The following is a 13,523-nucleotide window of genomic DNA, read 5'->3' as shown; positions in this document are numbered from 1 at the left end:
GAACTCATTTAAACATTATCTATCTTTGATTCCTCTAGATAAAGAAATATTAATCTTTACTGTAGTTTTTTTTCACATATGTAATTATCATCAATAAGATAATTAAAATTTACATCTAAATCATTTAAATGTTATATTAAAATATCAACCAGTTAAATCTACACCCAAACAAATTTGAAGGGTTTTTCCTTCATTTTCTCAATCCAAAAAGAAAACACACAAGACGTGTGTGGATGGAGGAGGGTGAAAACGGTAAAAAGAGCTAACCATTTCATTTGCTTGTTGCGTTTGTTGTTTTTCATTTTGATCTGATATCATATCATTCGAGCTCTGAATGCTTCTCCCTCCATAATAACAAAACCAACACCCTCTTTCTCTTTCTCTCTTCTTCATTTCCAATGCTGCAGCAATCTGCAAGCTTCATAGGCACTACGACAGACCCAATTGAATTCCCGAGAAAGAATTGAAGAGAAAAAACCGTAAAGTTAGGATCTTTTGTGTGATTTCGATGGGTGCGTACAGAGCGGACGATGATTACGACTACTTGTTCAAGGTGGTGTTGATCGGAGACTCAGGCGTTGGGAAATCGAACCTCTTGTCTCGTTTCACGAAGAACGAATTCAGCTTGGAATCCAAATCCACCATTGGCGTCGAATTCGCCACCCGCAGCATCCACGTCGATGACAAGATCGTCAAGGCTCAAATTTGGGACACGGCAGGCCAAGAAAGGTCCTTACTTCCTTCTCTCTCTCTCTCTCTCTTCTTTTCATCTGGGTGTAGCGAAAAGGTTCGAATTTTCAATGATGTCCATGTTTAGTATCTGTCGAACATCTTGAATAAAATCATTTCGTCTCAAATCTCTTTTTTGGTTTCTGATTCTTGTTTTATTTAGAGTCTCTTTTATGGATTTGAACCGGAGGAAAGAACATTGAGAATGAAAAGAGGGAAAGAAAATAGTGATGAAGATAATTTTTCTTCTGGTTAGACGCAGGAAAAGTGAAAGAAAAATAGTGAGAAATTGAATTTTAGTAACATTTTTTGTTCTTCAATTTATATTTTAAATTTTTCTCTTATTTATTTTCTTCCCACCCTAGCAAACGTAGGGGTATGGTTGGTTGTTTGATGATTGGGAATGATATATTATGTGGACCGATGTTTTGTAGGATTTTGATATCTGGTGACCAGGATACTGGAATATTGGACAATGTCCTTTGTTTATTTATTTATTTATTTCTGGCTTTTTTAGAATGCAAACAAGCAATTATGCATTGGGCTTTTCTGTAGGATGGAGAATGCTGTTCACATTTTTCTGGGGTGGGTTTGATTAGTGTACGGTTAATGTTGCTATTTATGGCAATTATGGACGCATGTTGCGAAATTGATTAATCTGTAAAAGTAATAAAATGGATTGAAGACTGTTTTGTTTTCACTTTGTTGTGGCTTCAAGCCAAGGAAGCTGGGGAGAGGGATATAATTGTTCTGTGGGCCAAAGTTTAGAGTATATATATGTTTGTGTGAAATAATGGATGAGTGTAACCAATGTCTATTGCTTCCTGATCCATTGATTTTTTTTGCAAAATTTTCATTTCTTTCTTGGATCTGACTCCTCTAAAGTGAGTAATTCACTGCAGAAGGTTAAGTAAGTAATATTAGTTGTTTAATAAGAAAATCAAAGGTTACTATTACGTATGCATGCATAACAAAACATGTATGTGTTAGAATATTAACCGTCAATTTTCTCATTTGTGATTGAAATGACTTTACCTTAGCTTACTTCAGAAGAGTCAATTTTTTTTTAATGGCGTCCTTTTAGAAATATGCTAATGACAGGTCTATGTGATTTCTCAAGTCTGACTTGCATAATATATTGTTCATGTCAGGCACTTTTTGGCACTTTTTTGAAATGGAATGATGCTGATATTTGAGTCGGTGACTAGTTAAATCTAAAATATGATTGTTTCAAATTTATGATGAATATTTAATTGAGTGGAATGGTAGCTGTGTGAAGTGTTACTGTAGGACAAGGATGTTTATTTCTATTTGGGAGCGTGATTTAATGTGATGCTTTGGTTAGGTTTCTTTTGCCAACGAGAATAGTATACTATACACATGCACAGAATAGTGCAACACAATAATAGTGGAAAAAAGCTAGTTTGGGCTTGTATCAAATATAGCAACAATCACCAAACCTTCTTATCTCACAAGCTGTATGAAGTATATAGTAAACAAACCTATTTTAGTCCCCCAAAGATAGAAAGTAACATCACGTTGGTCCTCTAAACAAAATAGATACCAATTTAGTTCTTCAGTCACAAAAGTGACATCAATGTGGTCCCTACAAAAACATTGACATTAATTTAGGTCCTTAATCATAGAAATTAATATCAATTTAGTCCCTCAATCATACAAAGTTAACATAAATTTAGTTCATTAACTATAGAAACTGACGTCAATCTAATCCTGCAATCTCAGTCTGTACACAGGTGGATGATTTTGATATCACTTTATTCAGAAGGGATTAAACTTAAATGTCAAAATTCTTCCAAGAACGGAAGTGATGACTATTGTATCTTTGAAGGAAAAACATGGATTTACTCTAACTAAAACTTGAAGCAAAACTATTTCATGTTTTTTTAAAACACTTTAACAACGATCTTATTCTTAACTTAGCTTTACTTTGAAGTCTAGACTTGCAATGGTTTTTGGTCTGTGGCATGGCCATTACTTGCTAATTATAAATAGATACATTATATGTTTTCCATAATGCTGTATATATCAGTCTCATTCTTGTTATTTTCTACAGATATCGCGCAATCACAAGTGCATATTATCGAGGGGCTGTTGGTGCACTGCTTGTGTATGATGTTACCAGACATGTGACTTTTGAAAACGTGGAGAGATGGTTAAAGGAGCTTCGTGATCACACAGATGCCAACATTGTAATCATGCTTGTGGGGAACAAGGCGGATCTTCGTCACTTGCGTGCTGTCTCCACAGACGATGCCAAGGCATTTGCCGAGAGAGAAAATACGTTTTTCATGGAAACATCTGCTCTTGAGTCCTTGAATGTCGATAATGCCTTCACCGAAGTGCTCACTCAGATATACCGCGTTGTTAGTAGGAAGACTCTTGAGATTGGGGATGACCCTGCAGCCTTGCCCAAGGGGCAGACCATCAATGTTGGCAGTAGGGATGATGTCTCAGCTGTTAAAAAGTCTGGATGCTGCTCTGCTTAGTTTCACAAGCCTTTTGCAGCAGAATAGAATAATATCTATATGTGCATGATTCAACCAATTCTCAACATTTTGGAGTCCAAGTGAAATCTTTTAATACCTACACTTCTCTTTTTATGTAGTTTTTCCCACATATCTTGGCAAGTTTATTGTTTTCTCTTTTTCTTTTTCTTTTCTTTTCATGTAAGTGTTTGGTCATAGGAATGATGTCTTGTTGTTCTTAAATATACAAAATATACTGTTTGTATTGAGTGAAAGTGATATTTGGTTCTTAGATTGATCAGAAGTTACAATCTCATCATTCTTCCTCAAATTTTCCATTCCACTGGAGCAAGAAAAATTCTTTGATAGGTAGGGAGGAAGTATTATTCAATCCTGAAAGAGTTTTTGGCATATAATGAACCATTAACTTGATAAAAAAATAAAATTAATGTTCAGCTTGTTGGTATGGAAGCTCATTGCAATTGCAATACTTGCACAATTACAGTGCTCAGCACACAGGGAAAGGAATGCAAAAATTTACACAGCTTGAAGCACTTCAATTTTTCAGCTATAACACTAGTCCTTGACCATTGCCCTTTTCTTTTTGTTAATTTATTAATATCTAAGCTAGCCTCAGCAAAAGGGAAGAAACAAAAACTATTACATCAATGGGAATTCTAGAACCACACAATCACAAGATAGAATGACCAAACTAGGTGATCAGCAGCATTTGTTTCATTCTCTAACGGAATGGGTCACCACAACATTCCCATCACTCGGTAGAAATTGTTGAATAGACCTTTCTTTTTGTATCTCCTTTTTTAGTTCTTCACACCCCTTTTCTCAGTTTTTTTATATATTCCAAAAATACCTCTTTCCTCTCACATTCAATCAACTACACTCCTGCTAGAACCCTTTCCCGTGAGCCATTTGCCCAGTCTGCCTTTCTCTTTTCTCTCACTTTTGTAGTCCTTCAGCTTCTCTCTACCATCATCGGCTTCCCTGTGTCTCTGCTGAGTACCCTTTTTTTCTCTTCTGATTTTCACATATCTCACCAAAACAGGTTTCTATAATGTATCACAATTTTTCAATAGTACGTTCCAAAGATTAATTTCCAGAAAAAAGTTTTTTGTCAATTTTTTTATAAAAGAAAAAGACAAATGGGGGGGGGGTGCGAAGAGCAAGGTGAGCTGCAATTTGAATCAAAGTTCTTAACTAGAGATAAGTGCAAATGGTAAGGTCTGTAACTTTTTCTCATCAGAGTGCCAGCAACCAAGAATCCAGTTCCACAATGAGTTCATTGAATATGAAGTCTCCCAGCAAAATGGTGGACCATGAAACAATCTCAATAACAGATTTATTTTAAGTTGTTTTGTTTTTTGGAAATAGCACCAATATGTCTAAGCTACAAGCTGTAACCAAGACAAACAAGAAACAATTACAAATAATTTATTTTAAATGTTAAATGACTTTTAAATTTTTTATACAATAATTTCTCATTTTTCTAATTATTTTGTTTTTTTTTTTTTCATTAACCAACGTTCGAAAGATATTGGTTAGTCCTCATTCAATTTATGCTTTCATCATACCTAAAATGTGAAATGCTAAATTCTAGGTATATACTTCCTTTGTTGTGTAATAATTGTCGTGTAAGAAAAAAATTATTTTAAAATAATTATTATTTTACCTTTTCAATCTAATATTAATTACATTTTTCCAATTATATCCCTTATAAAAACAATAATATGGAAAACAAAAATTAAAAATGAATTGATAATAATAAGGTTAATTTTGTAAAATTGTTATTATCTTTTATCTATTTATTAGGCTTTATTGGTCTGTGTGGGATAATCGATAATTATAATGGGATGAAGGGAATAGTTCTAATTACAAAAAAAGTTTTATCTTAAGTAATGACATTATTAATGAACCTATGTTTTTTTAATAACATGAAACTTTAATGTCAAGGATTAAAATGAAAAAAAAAATATACACAAACAAATACAACAATAAAGAAAAAAAAATTATAAGGATTAAAATTTTATTTAAATTTAAGAGATATTACAAAATTGAGAGTTAGACTCTAAAGCTTGTGCCTAGTGCTATTAAAATTTAATGAAGATACATTAGAAGAACCTCACCCACTAGATGGCTCCTCTTGTGTTCAAGGCCCAAACAGTTTTAAGAAAGAGGTTATTCTCTATGGGTATCCCTGGATACAGGAGTAGCTAATCAAGTGCTCCCAAGACCTCACAATCAACAAGTTTATAAAAACAGTTCTTCTTGAAGAAAGGAGAACCAAATTGTACTATCAGAGAAAATGAAATAAAAATTATATAGCAATAATAAAAATAAGGGGGAATGCTAAGGGGTTTTGTTTTTTTAGGGGGGATACCCCTGTTGAGATGCGCCTAGTTCTGTCCTTGTTCATAACCAGTTAGGTATTCAAATTACCAGCTTGGATCCTCTAGCTGTATTCCCTATAAGCCAATGTCCGGTCAGCTTCTAAACCATTAAATTTGTAATCATGATTTTGGAGGGAGAGAAATGTTGCTGAAGATGCTAGAGAGGGTCCAGTCTCTCAAAAACATGCATTGCTTCTTAATTTACATCATATAAAACTAAATTATGGAGTTGTCTAACTTGAATCAACCACTTATGTAATTCCTCCTTTATCAAAGTTGTACTCTGTGTATATAACTTCTATTTACCATTACAAAATCAGGCAATGTATTCACTCAGCTAAAAAAATCAGGCAAAGTTGTATTTGATAAGTACGACTTGTTACATTAGAAGAAGAAAAAAAAAACCAAAGTGTCATTTTATACATATGATTTTTATTTACAATTAAGTAATAAATTAGACAAAGTCGTAATTTATGTATTTAATTTGTCTCTTTTTTAAAAAATTTAAAAATAAATCGAAGTTGTAGTACTATGTGTATATATCTTTTACTTAAAAAAGTAAAATAATAAGTTACATATGAAATGTGGAACTGCAATTTTTTGGAACTCGTCAATCTCTTATCCCAAATACAAATAGCTCTAACCAGAGTAATAATTTTCAATTTACACTACTTATATAAACTTCAAACCAAATTATACTACTCGGATAAAAAAACCAATATTTTCTTATCTTATATAAAATACAATCTTGATAGAATTAATGACAAAAAATATAAGTATATTTTTTAGTTAATTACAATAAAAAAATATTTAATTGATAGTAGTGATAAATTAAAGTATATGATAACTTAAATATATTTTTATTCTTTCAAATCTAAAGTAATTTAGTTTTGATCCCTTAATTAAAAATTGATTCTTTATGGTCTCTCGATTTTATAAAATATTATTATAAAAATAACAGTTTGTGAATTTGAGAACTAAAAGGAATAATTTTTAATTAGAGAATAAAAAATAAAAATAAAAATTAAAAATACATTTAAACTTTTATGATATGTCGCATACAACCAAAAACATAAAATATCATGTAACATGATCACATAAGGATGACAGAATGTACTTAAATTATATGGGTACATGAAAATAAATCATCATAACTTTTTGTTTCTTTAATAGATAATTAGTTACGTACATAAATATTAGTATATAACACACAACTACTTATATAAAATATAGTATATAAAATAAGCACATGTGCATAAAAAATTAGTATAAGTCTTCTCAAAGTATAAATGAAGCTGAAATTCACTAATAGATGTAAATAAAATGGGGAACACGTATCTTAAAAAGGTTATATTTGAATGTTTTTAATGTTATGTTTTGATGATTTAAGAGTGAATTTTTAATTTAATTGTAATATTTTTTATTAATTTATTGATTTTATATATAAATAAAGTACAAATAACGAGGATGAATATGAGTATATAGATATATAACATGTAACAATATGTTGTCATTACATGGAATAAGAAATTAATTAAAACAAAAGATTTTATTTTAATATATTTAAAATTCTTCAATTAATTTATTTATGAAAGTATTTTGTGAACTTTTTGCATCTCAAAGGCCAATGGTTAAAATGCATAACAACAAAAGAAATATCACATAATATACATACAATATCATAGTAACTCAAATTTTCCATGTACATGCATATAAACATAAACCACATTATAATGATACACTACATAACTTCTGAGTCAGTCAACACTACACATAACTTTAAAGAGAAAATGAAATAAAATAACGCATCTTTAAGTCCAAATACACATGTCCATGAAGTCTCCAAAAGACACAGGGTAACCTCCTAGCCATTTGCTCCCCACAAACGTTGAATATGGGATCATCATAAACATGAACCACATGTATAACAACTTAAGGGTAGGCTTACCAAAAACAAGCATACTAAAACAATATACAACTTAACAGTTAAAGTATAAACATGCACCATCATATACATATAGAACATAATATGTAGAAATCATACATAAAATAGAAGTCTTAGAATTCACATAACAATCACCAATTCATTAATCATCAAATCAAGATTCATTCATCGTACTCCATCATCCTCATCGGTCAATCATTCATCATCATCATGATCCATCCATCAAGCAACATCATCATTAGTCCATCAATCATCGATACCAAACACAAACTTGACTCCATAGAGATTTTACATTTTGAACGATTAACTCAAGTACATCCCTTAACATAGTCACACCTTGACAATTCGGGGAGACTTGAAATAACCCTACGAAGGAAGTGTGATTTTATCGAAAATAGATGAGTATGGGTAGTGGCTTACCTCAGTAAGGCTTGCAAAGACCTTAATCTATCTAGGGATTCGTCTACCCATCCATTCTATAGGCCCTTTTACTGTTAGTCACCACCGATAACCTCCAACACTAAGTTGAAGGCTTTCCTAGCACCTACATCTTACGTGCATACTCACAACAACAACTACACTTAGATACCATGAGAGTTTTAAGTAAGACACATACGTACCCACCATGGTCAGTCTCAAGTATCCAAGTTTCACCACTAACAACAATTCATCCCATATACACTGAAAAGTCACTAAACCTCTTGGAAAGTAATTCTCACCACTTCGACAAGTCATTTGAAGTCAAAACCTAGGGGTGGTACTTGGGGAGATACCTCACTAAGCGAAACCCTCGGGTCGCTTTAGTGAGACGAAGTTCTAGCATTGAACTCACCCTCTCAAGTATATCATTTTCTTTTCAACAAAAATTTTCCCAAAGGCCATAGCTAACCCTTCCAACACATATGGATCATTACAAAGCAAGATTACTATCAATTATCATCATTTTCTAAAACATCACCACATTCACATCATCAAAAGATGTTCATATCATCATCAATAAGTCAATCAACACAACTCAAGAGATTATCAATGAACATAAATATCTCATCATCAATATAATTCATTTAATCAACAATTCAATCCATCACTAACTCATCTTACATATCTCATTCAACATATTATCAATTCATTATTTACAACTTGTTCAATTCATCATCAATTCACCATTCATATCATCCCCACCAATCATGAACTCTCAAATAGTTCATCTAAATATCTTGATACTTTCCACACCACAAGTTTCCATCATCAAACACAAATCTTAACATATGAATGTGAACTACATAAGAATAACAAGAAATCAACTCAATCTATTTCATTTAAGGTTTACACCCATGTCAAGAAGCATTTAAGATTGAAATTCAAATGAAATGCACAAAAGAAAACTTGACAGGTAGTCACGCCTAAGCACGACTTATCCTCTGCTTAAGTGTGATCCTCTTTCCTTCCTATTAGCTCGTGCTTAAGTGCCACCCAGGGTACGCTTAAGCACCAACTTCCAATAGCCTACTCCCTTGTCACACTTAAGCGTTACCCTAGGTGTTCTTAAGCGTGACATGTATGCAAGTTTGCTTGTTTGTTGTCAAATCTTGTCTAATAGATTCCAAATTGAATTTCAACTCAATTCTTTTGTTTCCAAACATGAACATCAAATTAAAACACATTTAAGGGACCAAAAACAGCTATTCAACACGTAAAACATAAGATTAAAGATGTTTAAGCTTGTCTTACCTATCAAACTTAATGAACCTGCTTTGAGATGAACAGAGGAAGGAAATGAGGAGACTTTTGGTCCAAGATGCAAGTTTTTCCTCACTCCTAAAACAGTTCTGTCGCAGCGTGGGCTACAACAAGATGACGATAAAAAGATAAAAGGAGGTAGTCCAAAAAGAAAATCTGGGAAAGTCGCCACTAACATTTATTTAAGGAAAAGGTTGGGAAAACCAAAAAGGATAAGGAATGGTACGGTTTGAGAAAAAGGATTCGGGAGTCGTTTACGTACGGGGAAGGTGTTAGCATCCTACGCACCTGTCATGAAGATGACAACCTTTAATCAAGTGTGCTAAAAATAAAGTAACATTTTAATTATATATTTTCCCTTTAGAAAAAGAAAGCGAATTTTTATTTTTTAGAAAAAAATGGATTTTTTTTAGGTCGACATGAGGTTTGCCCTCGCTCCTACGTATCCTCAGGTGCAATGAGGAAACCAGACTTATGTAGTTTTTTGGGTAAAAAATATTTTGTGTGTTTGGTTGATTTTATTTTTATTTTTTGAAAGATTTGTTTTAATTGCGTGACAAAGAGTCATTAAAGCGTTGGACCTTGAAACGACGTTGAATTTTAAGAAAACAACGGAGAGAATCGCTTAAGGCATTGGACCTTGAAGCGATCTCAAGTAATGTGCAAATTTTGTGGAAAAAAAGGAGAATTGAGTTATTATTTGTTTGTGGATAAAAGGGAGAATCTCTTTTGTAAAGTCAAGCAAGTCAGAGACCTGACATAACTTTCACGAAACTTTACTCACACATTATTGAAACACCACTAAGCAAGTCGGAGACCCAACATGGAGTGCACAAAATGTAAAAAAAAGATTTTGGGTTTGCGATAAACTTTGCGAAACCAAGAAGTCGGAGACCCAACATGACATTCACTAAATTTACCCCCATGTTTATTAAAACACCACCAAGCAAGTCGGAGACCCAGCATGGAGTGCATGAACTATGAAAAAGATTTCGGGTTTACGATAAACTTTGTCAAGTCAAGCAAGTCAGAGACCCATCATGGAGTGCACGAACTATGAAAAAGATTTTGGGTTTACGGTAAACTTTGCAAAGTCAAGTAAGTTGGAGACCCAACGTGACATTCGCTAAATTTCCCACACGTTTATTAAAACATTGCCAAACAAGTCGGAGACCCAACATGGAGTGCACAAAATGTAACCATGTACCAAGGAGTACTAACATAGAATTTCAAAATGATTGACGTAGCATTAAGTAATCCATAGACGAGACACGCACTAATAAATCGAATGAGAATTGACAAGGATAGAATAAAAGCATGGGATACACTTAGTAATTAAGGGTACAAGGTTAAAATATGGGGAAAATAAATAAGTGATGGAATATTTACAATACACTACAAACTAATTAGATAATGATAAATATAAAAAAGATTTATAGAGCCAAATCGGAAAAAGGGTAGTATGAATAGCAATTTTTACTTCATTTGGACTATGCCTAAGGGTGTGCATGCAAATGGAGGTGTGACTAGAGGTATTTATTTTATGTACAATTATTTTTTTGAAAAAAATGGGTCAGACCCAAAATGAAAATATATGTGAAAAGGTGTTGTTAATAGCTATTTTTATTTCATTTTTGTTGTCTTTTTATTATTTTTTTGCTTTCTTTCCTTTTTTTATTGCCCTTTTTCTTTATTTTCTTTTTTTTTGTCTTCTTTCTTTCCCTTTTTTTTCTTTTTCCTTTATTTTCTTTTTATGCTCTTGCTTTCCTTTTTTATATTTTCTTTCTTCTTTTTTAATACTTTTTCATTTTACTTTTTTTAATCTTGTTTTTCGTTTTTTTAAATTTTTTTGATTTTTTTGATTTATATATTTTTTGTATTTTTTTTAATTCTTTTAAAACTTGCCTGGACAGAATTAGGGTCTAACAAGTTCTATATCATCCACACCACCCAAACACCAAAAGCCAACATAAAACACATCAAAACCTTGAAAGAGAATAATTTTATGAAGTTTTGAAAAGTATCCATGGAGGAAAACATAATGAAGGTTAAGAAGGGAAAAAAGAGGGTCTCTTACCTATGAAGTTAGTCCAAATTCAAAAAAGAAGATCAACAACAAAGTCTTTTATACTAGGATTTCAAGATCTTACACTCTCTAATGGTGGATTATCTTGATGAGGGAAAAGATAGTGAAATGAGAGTGTTTTGTGTTTTTATTCAATTTTAGGTAAATAAAACTTGATTGTTCTTCTCCTTTCTATTCACATTTACATCACTTTTTAAGATTTCATGTTATGTTCTCATTATTCAAGACTCATTCATCTCCGTTTAAACACTCTAAAATTTCTATTTCACACTTAAAATAAAATTTTCACATAAGTCATCATAAACATACCTATATATGAACACCACAAATTATCTTCTCACAATTAATTAATTAGTTAATTACGACACTTAAATTAAATTTAATTATTCTTTTAATCTAATTATATCACTTAATCAGACGTTACGAAAAATATACTATATTACACTATCCACATGAATATAAAAACAAAGATAAGTACTTTTCTAAAATACATACAAACAGCTAGCAAAGCATCTTACTCAAATTCTACCCATTCTCATCGCATGTGGCATCTACAACTATCCCATTCCTTCACTTTCCATCATCTCTAATCTTTTGGCAATGCACGTTATCCCAAACAAACATCACCTAACCCATAACGTTACATAACAGTTCATGTTCATACTTAAAGACAACACCTAAACCCATTCGGCAATTTGCCCCTCTATTCTTAGTAGTGATTTGGTGCATTTAATGATTTGTTTGGTTGATGAAAGGTTTTGATGAGAAAGAAGTATAAGAGAAGGGAAAATTAATAAATTTGTATTTTTAAATTCAAAAAAGTAGAAAAGAAGTAGAAGAAAAATAAAAATTTCACCAAAAAAAGAAAAAAGAAAAAAGAAAAAGAAAAATGAATGTATCTTGTAATGACATTTTGATCTCTAATAGCATATTTATATAATCCAAAATATTTTAATAGACTTTATGAAATATATAATCCAAATATAAAAATAGACACGCCATTTTAATTTTTTTAATAGACTCTGATTTTTTCCCACTTTTTCCATATAATCTTCACTTCATGATTTTTTATTTTTTTTTGTGTGTGTGGGTGGATTCCACAAAACATTTTAATCTTCTCTCACTTCCACTTTTCTCATACAAATAAATAAAATTCATTCACTCACTTTTTTTTCTTCAAAATCTATCAAAACAAATATACTGTAAAATTGGAATATACAACGGGAAGGACGAGAGATAAAGAGAAAAAAAATGTTAATAACACATTTTTAATATATTTTAGTTAAAATTTAATGAAAACTAATAAGATTAAAAGAGGGTTAATAAAAATTATGATTTTTGAAAAATTCTAATTAATAAAAAAACATGTATTTAAAATAGTGTATTGTTAGTATTTTTCAAAAGAAAATACAGAAAGAAACAATATAATAACTGATGTGGAAAAAAATAGAGATATAAAAGAAAACGTGACAAAGAAGACAAAAGAGAAAATGATTTTTCTTTTTTTTTCTAAAACTCACTTTTTCTCTAATCTAAATAAGATATACGAGTTTTATTAACCAATTTTTGAATTTTATTAAATATATTATAAATTATTAATTAAAATTTATATAATTATAGATAAATTTCATTAAATGAAAATGTTATTCTTAAAATATTGATTAAAAAAGAAAATAAAAAAATACTATCAACAAATCATACTATATTTTTGTAAACTAATATTGTAAACACATTTCATTATAACTCAACAACAAATTTTTAATTAGTATTTTTGGGTGTGATTTATTATTTTTCTGTGATTTATTTTTGGGTGTAATTTTAAAATAAGTCACATGTTATATCATGTGAATTACATAATCATTTTAGCCGATTAAATTTGATTTTTTTTTATAAATCAATCTTGAGAATTTTATAGTGCATTTTATATATTTTAATTTTAATTTAATATTTTATTAAAAGATCACTTTATCCCTAATCTTCTTAATTCAATCTCTAATTTCCTAATTTTAAATGTTAATCTTCCTAAGTTTGTGACTACCTCTCAATTTCAGATAATGTTCCATAATTAAATTATACATAATATACATATTTAAAACCACACCAAAATAACTACCTAAAAAAATATACATTAT

The 13,523-nt window shown here is 30.9% G+C and overlaps 1 protein-coding gene across 1 annotated transcript; it reads left to right on the top strand.

Annotated features, from left to right (window-relative positions):
• Positions 1 to 208: 208 nt before the first annotated feature.
• On the top strand, positions 209 to 3,531 carry LOC114380587 (ras-related protein RABA1f). The gene is made up of 2 exons (XM_028339717.1): positions 209 to 729; positions 2,804 to 3,531. Exons 1-2 carry the CDS (start codon positions 509 to 511, stop codon positions 3,234 to 3,236), a joined length of 654 nt encoding a protein of 217 aa, XP_028195518.1. The 5' UTR covers positions 209 to 508; the 3' UTR covers positions 3,237 to 3,531.
• Positions 3,532 to 13,523: the final 9,992 nt, after the last annotated feature.

This window comes from Glycine soja, chromosome 12 (assembly GCF_004193775.1).
Source record: "Glycine soja cultivar W05 chromosome 12, ASM419377v2, whole genome shotgun sequence".
Classification (NCBI taxonomy): domain Eukaryota; kingdom Viridiplantae; phylum Streptophyta; class Magnoliopsida; order Fabales; family Fabaceae; genus Glycine; species Glycine soja.
The sequence above is the reverse complement of the archived record's forward strand: the minus strand, read 5'-3'. Positions and strand labels throughout refer to the sequence as shown.

What these genes read in the sequence shown, in the direction of transcription:
- LOC114380587 (XM_028339717.1), top strand. Translation starts at nt 509, where the DNA reads ATGGGTGCGTACAGAGCGGACGATGATTACGACTACTTGTTCAAGGTG. An exon ending in GACACGGCAGGCCAAGAAAG is followed by an intron (nt 730 to 2,803) that starts GTCCTTACTTCC and finishes TATTTTCTACAG; the next exon opens with ATATCGCGCAATCACAAGTG.